The sequence below is a fragment of the Polypterus senegalus genome, chromosome 2 (genome assembly GCF_016835505.1).
Source record: "Polypterus senegalus isolate Bchr_013 chromosome 2, ASM1683550v1, whole genome shotgun sequence".
Lineage (NCBI taxonomy): Eukaryota > Metazoa > Chordata > Cladistia > Polypteriformes > Polypteridae > Polypterus > Polypterus senegalus.
Window position 1 is genome coordinate 299,233,049 of NC_053155.1, and position 21,064 is coordinate 299,254,112.

The window sequence follows — 21,064 nt, forward strand, 5'->3', positions numbered from 1 at the left end:
CCATTTAGTCGTGGGAAGAGTTCTTTGTATATGAAGTTGGTACTTTACGCTTTGCAAAGCTCTCTAACATGTAGAAAAACCTGAAATGTGTAATGTTTGGTAAACTAGCTGGACACGAACTGATTAAGAAACCCTACTTGTGTTAATGGAGGCCGCAAGAGTCCTTTAAAAACAGGATCCGTTGGTATTTCACAAATCTGTTACCATCTATTCTTGGTCAGTTACTGCATGGAGCACCTTACTGATCTAAATAAATAAAGGGTCTTTCTGGAGCTTTCACGTGGATGGGGCCTTTGGGAATCAAAAATGGTTCCCATATGGCATCAATCTTTCAAACCACTCTGGCACGTTCATTTTTATGAGTGCGGGATGAACATTTAACTTGGGACACTAATGAGGGAAATGTGTGGCAATGGCGTGATATTCCTAATTATCAACGTTACGTAGATGCAAAATATGAAACTCATACTGTCAGTGCAGGTCAGCTGCCAATCGCCCCCGAAAGCAAAGCCCCTGAACGGACCCACCCACCAGTTGTCTGAACTGGCACATTTTCCACACAGCATTTGCCCCCCTGCTCAACAACTGCTTGACCCTAAGAACCGAGGCTTGTCACCACTGGAGCGCCGAGAGTGTCAAAGAGGTCGGTCAGAAAGGTTGCCCACCTCCCCCGAATGCCCCGTTGTGGGGCGCAGCAACTTTTTTTTGGTACACCTGTTCACATGGCGGCCCGCATTCCCAAACCCTCCCAAGCACCCGCAGGGAAGCACTGACCTCCGACAAACTGCATGCCTCCCGCCGCCCTGCCGATGGTCCTGGAGATGAGTTCCGAAATGCAGCAGCCCATGAGCGCCGTGAGCGCCACCAGCAGGAGCAGTCCGCAGCCCACGCCCGTCACCACCGTGCAGATCTTCCATTCCAGACTCGGGATGCCCTGGAAAGAGGCGTACCTGCCACACTGCTCGACCATGATCGTCTGCTGGCGGCTCTCATCCCGAACCGGGTACGAACATCTCCGAAAGGTTCCGAAGGACACCGTCTTGCCCATCTGCGATCCCAAAAGCCAATACGGCATAAAAAATCCCACGCATGAAGCTGCCGCGCACAGAAAGGAAAGCAGTGCCCAAACGGTGCCCGCACACGTCAGACTGGATGCCATGTCGCTTAGTTGAATGATCACTCGAAAAGTTTGGGTGTCCGGGGTCGAGGATGAGCAGAGATCAACTGTAATCCGTTTGAGTTGGCGGCGTCTCGCACTTTACACTTCGCTCCTCCGCTGATCTACCATAAAGCGCCTCTCCGTGGCTTCATCCTCTGATATTCCCTGCAAAGAGAAAGAAGAAGAAAAGAGAGAAGACGGGAGTTGGGATAACATTCGCAGCTTTCACTTGGCGGGGCAGAGCGCCGATCCCTTTTAGAATTAAACAGGCACATAAAAGCCCCACTCTTAAAATCATCTGAATGTTTCAATTTTTTTAATAAAATATTAGTTTAAATGAAATAAGCGATCTCTCGTCTGAATTCGCTCACGACTCTAGTAAAGTTTTTCTAGACAGCTCAAGTGTTAATTGAGTTTCATTGCGCCGTTCTGAAGGCAGGAAAAGTTAAAAAGCTAGATAGCAATCATAATAACAATAAAAACAGTATTTATAAACCTGTCATTTTTTTATTGTACGTGACGCACACAGCGATATCATGGAAGAGAGTCCACTTACATGTTCGCTCAGAAGATTCATGCGTGACTCGATCGCCGCTCGTGGCTTCCCGACAAAACAATTCCTGTCATCAGACTGAGTAACAAGCGAAAAGAAAGTCCAAAATGCGCCCGTGGAATTTTGCCCAGGATGAAGTTTTCCTTTACTTTTTTATTTCTTCTCCGGGTGGGATGGGAGCGGCGATCGGTGTGAGTTGAACGGCTCTGCGCACTAGAATGCCATAATAATCCGGATAGACAAAAAAATCCTCCTTCCTCCTTCTAGGGCGACGACCTTTCGCTGAAAATGTACGAACGCATTCCTTGAGACAAGGCTCAGTGAGAGCTGGAATCGAGTCGCACTGCCACCATCTCTAAGGGACAATCAATCACGAGGTCTCTCTCTCTCTCTCTCTCTCTCTCTCTCTCTCTCTCTCTCTCGCTCGCCATCCCCACCCCGCGGCCCCGCCCCCGCGCCCTGACGAGCCGCTCTAGCTGAAGGGGCTTTCCTTGTAACCTTAGGGAATCCCAGCTCATAACCAGAGGAACTTGGCATCGGCAGGGGGCTTCGCTCGGGCGCCAGGGTTTGAGTTTCACTTCTGCTCGGGCTGGATGTCCACTGCTGGCTGTACTCAGGCGGAAACAAAGAAAAAAGAGGGACGCGCTCCGCTTGTTAGCGGCGGACCACCTCTCTGCATGTGCGTCCGATGTGCCCAGGATGACATTAACTTTGCCTTCTTCTCGACGGAGCTGCTGCTGTTGCTGCTGGTTTAGACGTTATTTTTTAAATTCTAGCAGGTTTAATTTGCCATCGCTTTGGACTATTGAAAATCCAAGTTCTTCTTATCTGCGACGATCACGAAGTCAGTAACAACGCATCGCCTTTTCGGACCCTTTTTTAAATTAAGGTTCTCCTTTTATTTTGAACCTTTATGTACCTATCATCAAAAAAGGAGCGCACGAAATGTTTACCTGACACGTCTAATTCAGTTCATTTAACTTGAAATGACCGTACTTCCTGATATAACGGTGCCGTGCAAAAGTATTTGCCCCTTCCCGATTTGATCTATTTCTGTTTATTCATAACACTCAAGTGTTTCTGAGTTCCAAACAAATTAAGTATGTTGCAAAAGACAACTTGAGTAAACACAGTACACCATTTTTAAATGATCATTTGATTTATGGAAAATAAGTTCAATAACACCAAAATCAACCGTGTGAAAAAGTAATTGCCCCACAAACTAGCTACAGTGGTGTGAAAAACTATTTGCCCCCTTCCTCATTTCTTATTCTTTTGCATGTTTGTCACACAAAATGTTTCTGATCATCAAACACATTTAACCATTAGTCAAATATAACACAAGTAAACACAAAATGCAGTTTTTAAATGATGGTTTTTATTATTTAGGGAGAAAAAAAATCCAAACCTACATGGCCCTGTGTGAAAAAGTAATTGCCCCCTTGTTAAAAATAACCTAACTGTGGTGTATCACACCTGAGTTCAATTTCCGTAGCCACCCCCAGGCCTGATTACTGCCACACCTGTTTCAATCAAGAAATCACTTAAATAGGAGCTGCCTGACACAGAGAAGTAGACCAAAAGCACCTCAAAAGCTAGACATCATGCCAAGATCCAAAGAAATTCAGGAACAAATGAGAACAGAAGTAATTGAGATCTATCAGTCTGGTAAAGGTTATAAAGCCATTTATAAAGCTTTGGGACTCCAGCGAACCACAGTGAGAGCCATTATCAACAAATGGCAAAAACATGGAACAGTGGTGAACCTTCCCAGGAGTGGCCGGCCGACCAAAATTACCCCAAGAGTGCAGAGACGACTCATCTGAGAGGTCACAAAAGACCCCAGGACAACGTCTAAAGAACTGCAGGCCTCACTTGCCTCAATTAAGGTCAGCGTTCACGACTCCACCATAAGAAAGAGACTGGGCAAAAACGGCCTGCATGGCAGATTTCCAAGACGCAAACCACTGTTAAGCACAAAGAACATTAGGGCTCGTCTCAATTTTGCTAAGGAACATCTCAATGATTGCCAAGACTTTTGGGAAAATACCTTGTGGACTGATGAGACAAAAGTTGAACTTTTGGAAGGCAAATGTCCGTTACATCTGGCGTAAAAGGAACACAGCATTTCAGAAAAAGAACATCATACCAACAGTAAAATATGGTGGTGGTAGTGTGATGGTCTGGGGTTGTTTTGCTGCTTCAGGACCTGGAAGGCTTGCTGTGATAGATGGAACCATGAATTCTACTGTCTACCAAAAAATCCTGAAGGAGAATGTCCGGCCATCTGTTCGTCAACTCAAGCTGAAGCAATCTTGGGTGCTGTAACAGGACAGTGACCCAAAACACACCAGCAAATCCACCTCTGAATGGCTGAAGAAAAACAAAATGAAGACTTTGGAGTAGCCTAGTCAAAGTCCTGACCTGAATCCAATTGAGATGCTATGGCATGACCTTAAAAAGACGGTTCATGCTAGAAAACCCTCAAATAAAGCTGAATTACAACAATTCTGCAAAGATGAGTGGGCCAAAATTCCTCCAGAGCGCTGTAAAAGACTCATTGCAAGTTATCGCAAACGCTTGATTGCAGTTATTGCTGCTAAGGGTGGCCCAACCAGTTATTAGGTTCAGGGGGCAATTACTTTTTCACACAGGGCCATGTAGGTTTGGATTTTTTCTCCCTAAATAATAAAAACCATCATTTAAAAACTGCATTTTGTGTTTACTTGTGTTATATTTGACTAATGGTTAAATGTGTTTGATGATCAGAAACATTTTGTGTGACAAACATGCAAAAGAATAAGAAATCAGGAAGGGGGCAAATAGTTTTTCACACCACTGTATTTGTGCCACCTTCAGCAGCAATAACCGCAGTCAAATGGCTCTAGTAACAGGGAATCAGTCTTTGGCATCGCTGTGGAGAAATGTTGATCCACTCTTCTCTACAATATTGTTCTAATTCAGCCACATGGGGGAAGTTTTCGACATATGAACTTCCCGCTTAAGGTCCAGCGACAGCGTTACTGCTGGACTAGATGTTATTTTGGAAAAATTAAGTCTGGTGAGCTTTGTTGGGCAACATCTAGTCCAGCGTAGTAAATTTCAGCAGGTTTCACTCCCTCGTCCAAAGGAAATCTCACAATGATGGTCCAATTCTATAGCTGAGCGTCCATGTTCATTTGACACTGGCGTCAATTAGATTAATGGCAGAGAGCTGCACTGTGCGCTTTCAAACTACCCATAAGCCATCGTGAATGCATTGTATCGGTTTCTATTCGGTGCAGGTTACATTTAAATATTTGGCTGACACCTTTATCCAAGACGACTTACAACATTTATGATGCTACTAGCCTGACCCGCCTTTTAAGGCGACCGACTTTTAAGTTGACCACTTCTTAAGGCAATTTAATATGTAGATCAATTTCATATTTTATACAAACTCATTAATTTGGTTATATTGCATTTGAGCGGTATTACTTTAATACTCGTAGTTTCTGTTATTTTTGTGATGAAATTTAAACTTTTTTTCTATATTGAGGTCGCCCTTTTGAACCCCCCTGATATTTACTACGTGGTGAGGCATTTGTACTCCATCAACATTAATTATTTCCAGAGACATAATTTTGTCTATTTTTCCAGCGCATCTCGCACAAAAGCAAGGGAACGATGGGAGCACCAGAACTAGTAAGTAGTAAGTCTGTGATAAGCGGAATACCGCTACGCTTTCCATTTACGGGACGGAAGGACAATCCCGACCGCTTTTATATAGTAAGAAAGAAGAAGAAGATATCGCACAGTCTGGAGTAGAAAATCATCTTTTACCTGGAAAAACGAAACTACAAATCCCATCATGCATTGCAAAATGGACGGGGCGTGTGTGAAACACCGCGCCTGCGTAGCACTCACGGGACGGAAGGACACCCGACCACTTTTATATAGAAGGATTGGTTACATTTCTTTGGGCTTTCCAATTGGAGCACAGGCAGGTCAAGTGACTTACTTAGGGTCACACAGTGTCAGTAGCGGGATCTGAACCTACAACCTCAGGGTCTGAAATCTAAAGTCTTAACCACTACACCTGTATTTGGCATGTAATTATTAAATTCCCTTTTACTTTTTGATTTTCGTCAAGAAAATTCAATAAATAAGCCTCAATTATCTTCATAATAATATGAAAGCCCAGATCAGATTTGATGAGGGTCTTAAGAAAATGACAAGCATATTTGAATGATCACAAACTGACGCAGATCAGGTCTCATTTGGGACTTTGTGAGCAACCACTCATTCGACACAAAGTCACTCTAATCTTCTAATGACGGTTGGATGCAAAGTAGATAAACATTCAGGTCCCTCCCCAAGACTGTATTCACCTACCCCCATTTTTAATGTCCCCAGGTACCCAAGGATTCTACAAAGAGACACAGTACCAAAGGAGTCCAGTCTCCGTCTCAGGTCACTGGATAGCGTCCATGTCTCATAACCATATAGCAAGAAAAGGAAGCACCAGGACTCTAAAGACTTGATCCTTCATCCTTTTGCAGAGATATTGGGAACGCCACACACCCCTTTCCAGTGACCTCATGACCCCCCAATCTGTCTACTGACTTCAAAGGAAGAGTCACCAGAGACATGAATGTCACTAAATATGGAGCCGTACAGTTTCCTCCTGTTGTCTCTCACCTGATTGAACAGGGAGGACATGCCAGTGGCTTCAACATCTATTGGGTGACACCAATAAGGGTACTAGTAGTATCAGACAACGGGTAACGTACTTCAAAAACAGAACTCTGACCAGAGCCACCCATGAACTCTCTCTTCTCTGTCCAACAAAGAAAAAATTGTTGTGCTTATTGAATGGAAACAACACGTATTCCTTGTATCAATCATGTCATGCGATTTTTGCTATTTGCATTATACTTTTGATGCTAAGCGTCTCCGAGAAATGGGTAAGTAAGAATTCCATTGCACTGTGTATACATGACAAAAAATGTAAGCTTAAAGTTGATGGAGAAAAATCTAAAATGTCCTTCAAAAGGAATGTGGAAGCCAAGCTAAACAAACATTCCCAATCGATTGTTATTTTACTTTAGGATACCACATGAAGCTTACCAGCTAATTTGAAACAAAAGCCATCAGGAGAAGCAACTCCAGAGTTCAAAAACACTGACGCACATACCTGGAAAATGCGTGACATCAAAGGAAGACGATTACTACACGAATACAGATAAGACGCCTACTGAAAAGTCAGCATACGCACTCATAAAGAAGACGTCAAAGTCAAAGAAAGAAGGCAAAGGCAATGAAAGGAGGCGGGATGGGAAATACTTTGACTAAGAGGAGCATATTCATTTATTAATTTTGTTGCATAATTTGTTCTTTTACATTTCAGAGTCCCGGCATAATAAAAGGTCCTCTCATAATCTGAATGAGATCTTTTCCTACAAACAGACTTTCACTTTCATTACATTTCTCAGCTTAACCTTGACGGGTGCCGATCAGAAAAATCCACTAGGGCTTAACTTGAAAGGGCATGTGCTTTGTCCCCCCAAAAACCTGTACATTTACACTCCATGGGGTTTACTCTCGTGCCTGTCTAGTTTAGGGGAGTGCACTCTTCTTCCTCCTATAGATTAGATTAGATAAAATTAACTTTATTATTCCCATGGGGAAATTCAGATGCATACAGCATCATAAACATAAAAAAGAAGAATACGAACACACAGGACAAATAAGTGCAGGCTAATCAATTAATAAATAAAAATAAACTTAACGAGTACATCAGGTGGAAGCATTGAATTGACTGGTAGCAGTGGGCAGAAAAGACCCCCAGAGAATCTTCTTAGCACTTATAGCTATACATTGCGCTACATGCCTAAGACGAGAGCCTCCAGTTCTATCCATCCACTCACTTTCTCGTTCTCCCCATTTAGGTTTGTTCTGTTATTTATTCCTCTTAAGAACATACGAAGTTTGACCAATGAGAGGAGACCATTCACTCCATCAAGCACAGCTAATAGCTAAGCTGTCCCAGTGTCTCCTCCATGTAGTTGGAGCATATGGTGATAAACCGCATTGCTGCACCCAACACACGCCGAACCACAGCAGGTGACACCTCAGCCCCACACTGGAACAGTATGAGGTTTTTTACAGTGGCTGGAGTGCCACCAACCACTGAGTTCTCCCTGTAGTTGTGTTGAAGGACCTGATTGCAGATTAACATCATACCCGGGATGGAGCAATTGCAGGATAAGGAGTCACTTCTGGTATTTACGGGATTTAAACCGGCAACCTTACAGTTGCTGGCACTGATCTCTAGCTTCAACTCCATGTCTTGGTAGTTTCCCATGACTCTTTGAGTAAAGAAGTGCTTCCTGACTTCAGCCTAATGGCATTTCCCCTTAATTTCCACTGTTGTCCTTGAATATGTGATTAACTCTTAAGTCGAAAGAATGTTGCTGGATCTTCTTTCTCAATGCCTTTGAAGATTTTAAATGCCTGGATTAGGTCCCCATGCAGTTTCCTTTGCTTGAGACTAAACAGGTTTAATTCTCTAAATCTGTCACAATAGGACATGTCCTTAAGTCCCATGATGCACTTGGCTACTCTTCACAGCTTCAGGTGCTGTTATGTCTTTCTTGTGGTGTGGTGACCAGAACTGTACACAGTACTCCAGATGTCCCTTGATTTGAACTGTTTACTGCTTATTTAATAGTTTTATGATATACAGTGGAACCTCGGTTCACGAACGTCTAGGTCCATGTACAAATCGGTTTACGACCAAAAAGTTCGCCAAGCTTTTGCCTCGGTTCACGACCACACACTCGGTATACGAACAAGCCAGTTTCCCTTTCGGTTTGTATGTGTTCAGTCTCTCCCTGTACATTTCCTGTGCAGCGAGCAAGAGAGAGAGAGCACGACACACGAGAGAGAGACACACACACACAAAGGCACGAGGGAGAGAGACACACACACACACACAGGCAGCGCAAGAGACCCAAACTCAGGCAGCGAGCGAGAGAGACAGTTAAAGAATGCACTGAGCTTGATTTTGTTTTCATTTCTGTTTACAGTGATCGGTTCGTGGTGTGCATTGTTGCAATGTTACTTTTCTTGGTGGTTTATTAAATTACGGATTTTTTAAAATGTTCCTTTTTTCCCTGTGCTTAAAACTCATTAAAAAAAGTGTTTTTAGCCAGCGGTTGGTAGCGCTATAGCTCAAACTATTGCGTTGTTAGTTTTCTCTGTTGTTCAGGGTTTTCTCAGTGTTATTCAATGTTTTTACATTTAGTTTACTATTACGCTGTGCATTCTATGGTTTAATTAACTATATTTGTGCTTAAAACCTTAAAAAATATATATTTTACATACAGTTCTTATGGTCTGGAACGGATTAATTGTATTTACATACAATTCTATGGGGGAAATTACTTCAGTTCACGACCAAGTCGGTTTACAAACAGAGTTTTAGAACGAATTATGGTTGTGAACCGAGGTTCCACTGTAATTGTTATATTTGCAAAAAGTACATTTTATGACAGTGTGTGTTTGTCTCTCTCTCTATATATATATATCCAAAAAAAATCCAACGTCTGTCTGTCTGTCTGTATGTCTTGTTTGATGATTTGCTTGAACATTCCAGTTGATTTTGCAACCTCTCTCATTGCTTATGTATCATAGTTTGCTTGCAGTACCGATTTATTTGTGTAAATCCTTGAGACACGCAGCGGGCCGAGGGGAAGGGGGCGGCGCCGTCCTCACTCACGCGTCAGCCTCGGAGTGTAACCTAACCTCTGCTTAGCAAGCGAATGAGAGAACTACTTAACGGATTTAGATTGGCCTTTTTTCTGTAATTTGTGTCACACACGTGCGAGTAGGAGACAGCTAAAGGGCTTGAATAATAGTAATTCCACATACAACCAGGGTGCAGCAGGGTGCAGTGACTGTCTTTCTCAATCCCTTGCAGACCATTCTTGGTTCTCGCGCCTTCGATGACATCACTTCCAGTCCCAGGGGCTCCGATGATGTCACTTCTGGTCCCAGCAACTTAAATGGCGTCACATTCCCGGTGTCTACATAAAAAGACGCCATCTTTGCTGGCATGATTTAGTTCAGTTGTGGACTCCGATCTGTAAAAACCGGATTATTTTCAACCTTTTTGCAGCTAGGTCATAATATACAGGTGGCTGCCCCAAACCTTCATGATGTCTCTGTGTGATGTTTGTGAGATTTGCTTCAACATTCCGGTTGATTTTGTGACTTTTCTCTTCGAGCTAAGAATCATAGTTCACTTGCAGGAGCGATATATTCACTTTAATCCGAGACAGAGGCTGGGGGGTCGAGGGGAGGTGGAAATGTGATGTCAGGAGTAGAGAGCCGGGCAGAGCCCTCCTCGCTGTCCTGTTTCACAACTACACAGGTAAAGCTGCGGGGATGGCCAGTTTGTAATAAAGTGTTTGGGGTTAAAGGTAGAGTTTTGCTGGGAATGAGATTCCACAATAAAAGCCTCTCTGAGACAAACTCTGCCTGTCCACTCTCATATTGTATGTAATAATAACCTTCACGTTATATTTGCCTTTCTAATTGCTTCTTTGCATTGCTTCATCAATGAAAATGTTGTGTTCACATAAACCCCTAAATCCTTTTCAGAAGTTGCTTGTAGCTCAATGTCTCCCATCTTGTATTTATAGCTGATGTTTCTTTTGCCCACGTGTGGCACTTTGCACTTTTTTACGTTAAACTGCATTTTCTACATGTTTACCCAGTTCTGAAGCTTATCCCGGTCTTTTTAAATTCTTTTTGCTGTCTGCTCAGTGTCTGCCATTCTTTGAATTTTAGTATCATCTGCTAATTTAACACGTTTGATAACTATGCCAGAGTCAATGTCATTAATATAAATCATAACAAGTAACAGACCCAAGACCGACCCCTGAAGGACTTCCACTGATGACCTCACTTCTCTTATTTTAGACTTTTTTCCTCCTGTCGATTAATCAACTTTAGGTATCCTTTAAAGTTTCTTCCAGAACATTCCTTGCTGCTACAAAAAATGCTAACTATTAGTCCAGCAGACCCCTGTGACCCTGTAGTTAGGATATAGTGGGTTGGATAATGGATGGATAGTCCACCTCGTTTCAGTTTTGTTTAATTTCTTCTCAAGACTCTTTATGCCACATTTGTCATCATGGGGTGGCTGGCAGCATCCTTCCAAATGCACACTTATTATATCAGTTATTGTTGTTAAATGGCTGACGTCTTTATCACAGGCAACTCACAACATCTGAGGTTCAATTGGCTCCGTTTCTTTTGTTTTTCCATTTGAAAGTGACCTGCTCATGGTCACACAGTGATAGTAGCAGGACCTGAACCCACAACCTCAAGGTATGAAGTTCAAAGCCATAACCACAATTCCACACCGCCAGCCACAATTTGGGTTTTAGAGTCCCTATCAGTCTACCATCAGACCATTCATTGTGACATGATTGCTCCGTATTTATCAACTTTTTATTAAGTAAATATGCAAATACAAGTTACAGAAAATCCAACATAAGCATGACAATAGCGATACAAATATAAAAAACAGCCTCCCCATAGCGCGAACACTATTCCACCCATTCAAACCCCATCCCACCCATTCAAACCCCGTCCCACCCTACATCCCGAAATAGCACAAGTTAATCAAATAGGTGAGAACAACTGAGAAGGCACAGCTGCATACGGGAAAAACTCTATGGTCGTTGGTAAAGCGCCCATCCACTGCTCATAGAAATTAAAGGAACACTTTTTAATCCGAGTATAGCATCAAGTCAATGAAACTTCTGGGCTATTGATCTGGTCAGTTAAGTAGCAGGTGGAGTTGTTAATCAGTTTTAGCTGCTTTGGTGCACTAGAGGGGCAACAATGAGATGACCCCCAAAACAGGAATGAATAGTTTAACAGGTGGAGGCCACTGACATTTTTCCCTCCTCATCTGTTTTTTCATTTGTTTTGCCTTTGGCTATGGTCAGTGTCACTACAGGTAGCATGATGCAATACCTGGACCCTACTGAGGTGGCACAGGTAGTGCAACTTCTCCAGGATGGCACATGTCCCATTGCCAGAAGGTTTGCTGTGTCTCCCAGCATAGTCTCAAGGGCATGGAGGAGATTCCTGAGTAACACTAGGAGAGCTGGATAGGTCCCCTCATAGAAGGTCCTTAACCCATCAGCAGGTCCAGCCAGTATCTGCTCTTTTGGGCAAGTAGGAACAGGACGAGCACTGCCAGAGCCTACAAAATGGTCTCCAGCAGGCAGGCCATTGGTGTGAATGTCTCTGACCAAACAATCAAAAACAGACTTCATGAGGGTGGCCTGAGGGCCTGACATCCTCTAGTGGGCCCTGTGCTCACTGCCCAGCACTGTGGAGCTCAATTGGCATTTGCCACAGAACACCAGAATTGGCAGGTCCACCACTGGCGCCCTGTGCTTTTCACAAGTACTAGCAGGTTGACCCTGAGCACATGTAACAGACGTGAAAGGATCTGGAGAAGCCATGGAGAACTTTATGCTGCCTATAACATCGTTCAGCATGACTGGTTTGGTGGTGGGCCAGTGATGGTCTGGGGAGGCATATCCATGGAAGGACACACAGAACTCTACAGGCTAGACAATGGCACCTTGACTGCCATTAGGTATCGGAATGAAATTCTTGGACCCATTGTCAGACCCTATGCTGGTGGAGTGGGTCCTGGGTTCCTCCTGGTGCACGACAATGCCCAGCCTCGTGTGGAGAGAGTATGCAGGCAGTTCCTGGAGGATGAAGGAATTGATACCATTGACTGGCCCCCACGCTCACTCACCTGACCTCAATCCAATAGAACACCTCTGGGTGTGACATTATATTTCGGTACATCCGATTACTTAGACTGTCCAGGAGCTCAGTGATGCCCTGGTCCAGATCTGGGAGAAGATCCCCCAGGACACCATCCGTCGTCTCATTAGGACGTTGTCAGGCATGCATACAAGCACTTGGAGGCCATACAATCTATTGAGTACGATTTTGAGTTGCTGCAATGAAATTTTGGCAAAATGGACTCGCCTGTCTGCCGCATCATGTTTTCACTTTGATTTTGGGGGTGTCTTTGAATTCAGCCTTCTGTAGGTTGATCATTTTCATTTACATCAAATGATGTGGCATCCTTTCATTCCTAACACGTTACCAGTCCATATCAGTCCATGTATCCAGCAGGATTTTTTTCCCCATTGAGATTGAATGTGTTTTCAAAGTGTTCCTTTAATTTTTTTGAGCAGTTTATTTGAGACGGTCACACCAATTCTACAGCGGTTGTCTCAAGAAGCATACAATTGTAGAAGGAGGTTTTTCAGAAGTGAAAGGATAGAAAGTTAGAAGATCTGCAGCTTAAAGCTTGGTCTAATTGTGTCGCCTTTGTGCCCAAATACAACAATCTCTGCTACAAAGTAGAAAGAGAGAAAACAGAAAGATCCAAGAAAAGGAAAACTTCAGGAGTAAATGTGATTTTATAGGAGAGGACAGAAGAAAGTGTGTCACAGCCCACCAAACTGCTAAAACTAAGGGACATTCCCAGTGTATATGCAAAAAAGAGAAAAGAGAACAAAGGGGATCATTAGAAAGGCCCATAGCACACCGTTTAAAGGGAGTGAAATACTGGCAAGGCACAAATTTCAATGGTATACGCTGATGATTGGGATTTCTAGAGGCAAAATTGATGTTTTTGAAAATCAAGAGTTGCAGACAGTGATGGATCACGTTCTCAAACTGACTGAATGGGCAAGAATTTGAAAGCAGCCTTGCGTAACAAGGCATAAGTAGCAGTGACAGGTTTTGTGTGAGTGAAAGGAGAATGAGAACAAGTTAAAAGAGGAGGAGTGGAGAGCAGTGGAGTCAGAGGAACATCACAAGACCTGATAACCGACCAGAGTCGGAGAAAAAAGATAAAAGAGGAGGATGGACTAAAAAATGCGAACCTCAACAAACTGAAACGTTCTAAGCCCCACATCAAAAAATATCACCAAGAGTAATGATGTCCCAATCCACCCAGTCCAGGAATGAGATAGGGTTAACTCCTCTAACGGGGACTGGGGACATTCAAAATGGGGGTCGGTGAATGCAGTTTTGGGGAGGGACCTACATGTTTATCTACTTTGCATCCAACCATCATTAGAACATCAGAACAATCTGGACAAGAACAGGCAAATCAGCCCAACAAAGATCACCAGTCTTATTCAATTCATTCTTGTAAAATAACATCAAGGCGAATTCTGAAAGTCCCTAAAGTCCTACTGTCTACCACACTACTTGGTAGCTTTTCTGCGTAAAGAAAAACTTCCTAATGTTTATGTGAAATTTACCCTTAACAAGTTTCCAATTGTGTCCCCGCGTTCTTGTTGAACTCATTTTAAAGTAACAGTCTCAATCCACTGTACTAATTCACTTCATAATTTTAACTGAACAGGCTCAGCCCTTTTAATCCTTCCTCATAATTCATTCCCTGTAGACCTGCAGTCAGCCTCATTGCTCTTTAGTGGACTTTTTACTGTGCTGCAACGTCCTTTTTATTACCACACTTCTTTTAACTTCACCTGTTTGTTGTCTGGTACAGTCTTGTAATTGATATTTAACCCACTTCCTATTGTCCAAATGACTTGAAATGTTGCTCACTTACTCACTTCCGGTGACAATACATAAATAAAGAATCAATTTCATTAATTGATCAATTAATCCATGTTAATTAAGAAATGAAATTTTCATCTGAAGAATAGTTAAAGATTTCATCAATAGATGGCGCTAGTAATGGATAGAAATATTAAACGAAGTGTTAAAATATTGATTACAAAATTATACTAAAACAAATCTAAGACCAAAAAGATTAAAATAATATATATATATATATATATAAATGCTTCTTAAAAACCACGCTTATATTAAGTTAAAAAGTGTACTAAAAAGTAAAAAATAAGTCTCTAATATATCACTCGTAAATTGGGTGATTTTGCTAAGGTTTTATTGATTGATGAAAAGTGCCCATGCTTTTATTTTACAAGTGATGTATGAGAGACTTATTTTTTACCTTTTAATACACTTTTTAACTTAATATAAGCATGTTTTTTAAAAAGTATATATATATATATATATATATATATATATATATATATATATATATAAATCTATCCATCCATCTATCCATCATCCAACCCACTATATCCTAACTACAGGGTCACGGGGGTCTGCTGGAGCCAATCCCAGCCAACACAGGGCGCAAGGCAGGAAAACAAACCCTGCGCACATAAATTAATTCATTCAATCAATTCATAGAATAGCTACCTTCATCATAAAATAAACATTCTAATTCCCCACCATGCTAAACAAGTTTCAAAAATTGTTCGAATCAATTCATTTATGTGCACCCTACAATTATATTTAGTCATATATGATCATGAAAATTGCACTTAAAGAAAAAATTATTTTTGCTTTTTAGTGCATAAAGTAAATAAAATCATCTTACTTAAGAATTTTTTTTTATATATTTTATTGTAGTCTGGAAATCAAAACTGCACCCAGTACTCTAGATGAGGCCTCACCAGTGTGTTATAAACTTTGAGCAGAACCTCCTGTGACTTGTATTCCACACATCAGGGCGCTACATAACATGACATTCTGTTAGACTTCTTAATGACTTCTGAACACGGTCTGGCAGTTGATAGTGTTGAGTCCACTATGACTCCTAAATCTTTCTCATAAGGTGTACTCTCGATTTTCATCCCTCCCATTGTGCATTCAGACCTTGCATTTTTACTTCCTATTGTGTAATACTTTACATTTACTGACATTAAATTTAATCTGCCACAAATCTGTACAAGCCTGTCTGCTGTCCAAGTCCCCCTGTGATGATTGAATGGATTCTCGATCATCTGACAATCCATCCACTTTTGTGACATCTGCAAACCTAACCAGCTTGTTACTTGTATTCCTATCCAAATCATGCATACATATTAAAAATAGAAGCAGCTCTAGCACTGACCCCTAACGGCCCTAGCACTGACCTCCCTGTCAGTGTTTAAGAGATTAATGGACCTAATTTAAGGAGTTGCTGTTTGATATTCATGGATCTGAAAGGAAGAAGTAAGAAAGATCTGGGTGGGTCCAAGTTCGATTTAATTAAAAACCAGGACAGGGGGGCTACTAGGAGCTACCTGGAGGGTAAATGCACAATGGTATAATTCCAAATCACGTCGGGTAACTCCACCAACAGACCTATGTGACATGATATTTGTATCTTCACTATGTAATTATTCAATCCTCCTGCTTCACCCATTTACCTTTATCTATCTATCTATCTATCTATCTATCTATCTATCTATCTATCTATCTATCTATCTATCTATCTATCTATCTATCTATCTATCTATCTATCTATCCATATTATAGAGTGCCTTTCATATCTATCTATCTATCTATCTATCTATCTATCTATCTATCTATCTATCTATCTATCTATCTATCTATATTATATAGTGCCTTTCATATCTATCTATCTATCTATCTATCTATCTATCTATCTATCTATCTATCTATCTATCTATCTATCTATCCATATTATAGAGTGCCTTTCATATCTATCTATCTATCTATCTATCTATCTATCTATCTATCTATCTATCTATCTATCTATCTATCTATCTATCTATCTATCTATCTATCTATCTATCTATCTATGTTATACAGCCAGATGGTGTCAGAATGGTTTCTTTTTCTTTGTTCCCAATTCCTTCATTTTGCATTCTTGCTGTTATATTTTCTGTTTAAAAAGCTAACCACTTTTTTCACATTGTCACACCAGAATTTCCAGTGAGGCACCCCTAACACTCCCCTTCCCAACGTCATTTTGAAAGAAAGGGCATTACTAATACTAGAATGGCAATTAATGTACTTGAAAATACACAGGAGGAATAATTTTGCATAATGAAGACCACTTTTTAGAGGGAACAAGTCCCCCACCCAACTGCCTGCTTGTCACACCACCTCCTCGCCTGCTGTTTATACAAGCTTTGCAGGAAAGGTGTTATAATAGAAAATAATGCTCTTGGGCTCGTCAATCTCTTGCTTGTCATTTCAAGTTTCAATATGTTTGAAGAGTTGCAAAGCTGTTATTTCTTTAGTTTACAATAAATTTTAAAAGTGAAAAGGGGCCATTCAGTCCACAAGGCCCAATTTGTAAGTTAAGTTGTCCCAAAGCAAGGTAGGACCTTCACTAGCCTGTCCAGAAGAGGTTCACCCCAAGTCAGTCAGCCCCCAATTGCTATCTGCCGCTATGGCCTACACAGACCTAAACATGTGAGATGGCTTTAAAAGTTTGCTGTATAACAAATGTCCCAGAAATACAACCAAATTTCCTACAATGGAGAAAGTGACCATAAACATCTGGCTGCAGTTGACTCTAATCGAGATACATGGAGTGAGTTTCATACACTTGTTGAATTTGCCAGGAATATGTTGACACATGTCTCCATTTGAATGTCTCTATTACTTTCTACCGCAATTGGTTGGACGTACCCTCTTGTTCATCTTATGTTCCTAGTCTGACAGATTACCTGTCATAGGAGGTGTGACAGAACCTGTTGAGGGTGGAAACTCTGCTAAGCTGTTTGTGGACTGTAAGATGGAGAAAGTCACTGTGTCTTTCAAATTGGGCAGAATGTGTGACTCACTATGAGGAACATCTGCCTGAGAGTTTCCAGTCACAAATTGGCATCACATTATATTGGACCTTATGTGCTTCAAAGGAGAGTAGGTCCAGTATTCTACTGTCTGGTGTTGCCAAAACATTTCAAGATTAATTCAACCTTCCACGTATCAAGATTAAAACCTGTACATTTGAGTCCTTATTACATGTGTATAAAACCACCTGCCTCTGTATTTATGGACATTTCTAATGAATTTGAGGTACGAACCAGTGATATTTCCATCCATCCATCCATTATCCAACCCACTATATCCTAACTTCAGGGTCACAGGGGTCTGCTGGAGCCAATCCCAGCCAACACAGGGCGCAAGGCAGGAAACAAACCCCGGGCAGGGCGCCAGCCCACCGCAGAGTGATATTTCAGTTTGGATATTTATCAAACAGAGGCTGGTAGGCAAGTGAGGAGGGCCCTGCCCGGCTCCCCACTACTGACGTCATGGTTCCCTCTCCCCTCAGCCCGCAGCCACTGTTTCGGATTAGCACGAATATATTGCTCCTGCAAGCAAAATTTTATTCTTAGCACGATGAAAGAAGTTGCAAAATCAACCAGATGTTCAAGCAAATTGCAGAAAACAAACCAGATCTAAATCCGTTAAGTAGTTCTCTCATGAAAAAAAAGCGGACAGACAGGCAGACAGACGTTGGATTTTATATAGATAGAATTAGTACAATTCTAGTTTTTTTTCTGTTCAAGACCGCATACGCCGGCCGACACATATTTCAATGCAAGTTATGTTTCAGTCAACAAAATACAGTCACAGTTCATAATGCTTTTAAACACAGCTTGACTATCAATGATCAAACAGATCAAGTGGCCTAATGAGTGTAGTCAGCAAGATCAAATGTTTCAACCCAAGAAACCAGTCTGTGCAAGCACGTTGCTGTTAAGCTTTAAACAAGCACACATTTTGAGAGATTTGTATACGTTGCAACAACGTCCGCTGCACAAATAGCCACACAGTGAAAATATTTGCTTGACAAATGCAGGTGCACAGACAAGGCCCTCAGCCACTGGTGCCAGCAGACTGTATGTTGCTTACCTTCTCTCTTTCTCTTCTCACTTTTAGTCTTGTTTTCTTAATCTAATGCACTTAAAATCGTTGGATGATGTCAAGCTAAATGAGCCCTCAGGTTCATAGCATTCTTCCTGCTAACTAAAAACCACACTGTTTTTCTTCTTCTTGCATTCTACATTTGCCTTTATTATCATCTGCACTGTAATTAAAGTATTTCCACACGTTACTTTCTCATTTTCTACCTACAAACATCTGTGCAAATGTCACCATCATCAACCACACTTGCTTACTGCTTCAATCCAATGAACCAAATGTACTCAACAAACAAACAAAGGTCCTTTATGGAAGTTGTGCCATGTGACTGTAGTAGGCCCAAGGTACAAGGTCATCGCATAGTAAACAGCGCAACGTGACTGAACACTCAGGGAGACCTACAAACAACCCGTCTGCACCCACTGAACCAGAATGAACGAAAATGCTATTGCTGTTATTTTTGTTTTTACTTAATTTTCATTCTCGTTTTAGTTCATTCATATATCACTAATTTTTATTCTTATTTAGTTTTAGTTTCTCTGTTTGTTTCAAATTCAGTTCTCATGCTTGTAAAACGAAAAACAATATTTTTATTTCTAGTTCTCATTTTCGTTACGAAAATATCATCGGTACAAACCATTTTCAGTTCTTGTCGTTGAGGTACTAATGTGGAATATCTGGTTCATTGGAAAGGATTTGTTCCTGAGGATCACTCCTGGATTTTTTTTCTGATCTTTATGCTTTTGAATTATTGTCTTGCTTTCATGTTTGCTATCCTGACAAACCAGATGGCAGCATTATAAAATCTGTTCTGCAAAAGTTTATTATTCAATCGTGTTTTATTGCAACGCCATTTTGTTTCCCTTATGGGTGTTGCTGTGTTAGGTTTCTGTTTCTGCTGTCTTCATGGAGATCATTCACAGAATTCCTCAGAGTGTGATTGTTTGTGAGGTCAATGTTGTGATGATATTTCATCTCAGGCATTTCTGGGATATCCAAACTTGACTGATAACCCCGTTTCACTGTATGATTTAGTCCTGCACGTTTTCTCAAATCCCCACCATTATTTTTGATTATTACCCTTTGACTTTTCAGAAAAATCTCCTTGTCTCCCAGTTTTGATCTTTGGCCCGTACTTTGACTTTCATTTCTCTGGTCTTTATCATTGTCTTTCTACTGTCTCTTGCAAGTCAGTATACCAGGAAGCAACAATACTCACAAGACTCCTTCCAAACTCAATGATCCACTGCTGAGTCTCTCTTTCTGACTGCCAGAAGTTGGACCCAGCAGCAATGACAGCGGGGAGGCCCTGCCTCCTAGGGCTTCACACAGAAGTACAAGAAATAACAGCACATTTAAAGTATAGAGTACAAATAACACATAATAAGCAAAACTGACAGAAATGTCATAAATACACAAAAATCTATGCTAATAAAGGGCAAAGCCCTCACTGACTGACTGACTGACTGACTCACTCACTCAGTCACTCACTCACTCATCAATAATTCTCCAACTTCCCATGTAGGTAGAAGGCTGATCCCATCTTCACAAAATTTGGTAGGCGGCTTCCCTGCGCTAACCGAAACCAATGTACATACTTATTTCGGTGATATGACGCCACTGCCGGCCGCCATATTGAACTTTTCAACGTCACTAATTCTCCAACTTCCCATGTAGGAAGAAGGCTGAAATTTGGCAGGCTCATTCCTTACAGCTTACTTACAAAAGTTAAGCAGGTTTCATTTAGAAATTCTATTCATAACGGTCATAACAGTCGACAACGTCCATCATGTTCAACTTTCTTATTTATGGCCCCATCTTCACGAAATTTGGTAGGCGGCTTCCCTGCGCTAACCAAAACCAATGTACGTACTTATTTCAGTGGTATGACGCCACTGTCGGCCGCCATATTGAACTTTCCAACGGTCTTTGCTACTTATGGGCCCATCTTCAAGAAATTTGGTACGCGGGTTCCCAATGCTAACTGAATCCTACTTACGTACATATATACGTCCATAGCCTGCAGCTCAGTCACCGTGTGAGGCAATGCCTCCCACGTTGTTGGCTGCCTGCCTATATAAGGCCGTCCATCGCTCCAGTCTCTACATTCCCTTCCTTGCTTCACCATGGGATTCACGTCTCCCTGCTGATAACTACAGCCTTTTTATTTAATCCACTGCTTCTCCGCTGTTTTATTGTTCGTTTATTACGATTATAGTTATTGTGTAGGTATTTTAGACTTACTTTACATTGTTAAGGTACCCATTTCCTTTATCGTTCCAACCCTACTCACATTAACATGTCTATCGAGGTGATCACCATCGATCAAAGAACTGTCACTTACCGAGTGGTTTCTATGCCCGGAGATGGCACCTACCTTTTCCATTCTCTTTGTTACATATTTCACGGCCATGTCAGGCTCACTCTTGATATCCGGAGGAACATTGTGTCTTATGTATTGAATGACTGGGACATATTCAAGGTGTGGACTGATGACGGTACAGGAGATAATTATACTACACAGGAGCACTAGAAGAGTGAAATGC

General features: G+C 41.6%; 1 protein-coding gene across 1 annotated transcript in view; it reads right to left on the reverse strand.

The window, feature by feature from the left end:
- lhfpl6 (LHFPL tetraspan subfamily member 6) overlaps positions 1 to 2,109 on the reverse strand; it is a 213,593-nt gene extending 211,484 nt beyond the window's left edge. Inside the window, exons 1-2 of the mRNA XM_039745831.1 lie at positions 1,716 to 2,109; positions 775 to 1,324 (exon numbers count right to left, since the gene is read on the reverse strand). Coding sequence (XP_039601765.1) covers positions 775 to 1,159 — 385 coding nt within the window. The 5' untranslated portion in view covers positions 1,160 to 1,324; positions 1,716 to 2,109. The remainder of the gene's footprint in view (positions 1 to 774; positions 1,325 to 1,715) is intronic.
- Between the last annotated feature and the right edge of the window lie 18,955 nt (positions 2,110 to 21,064).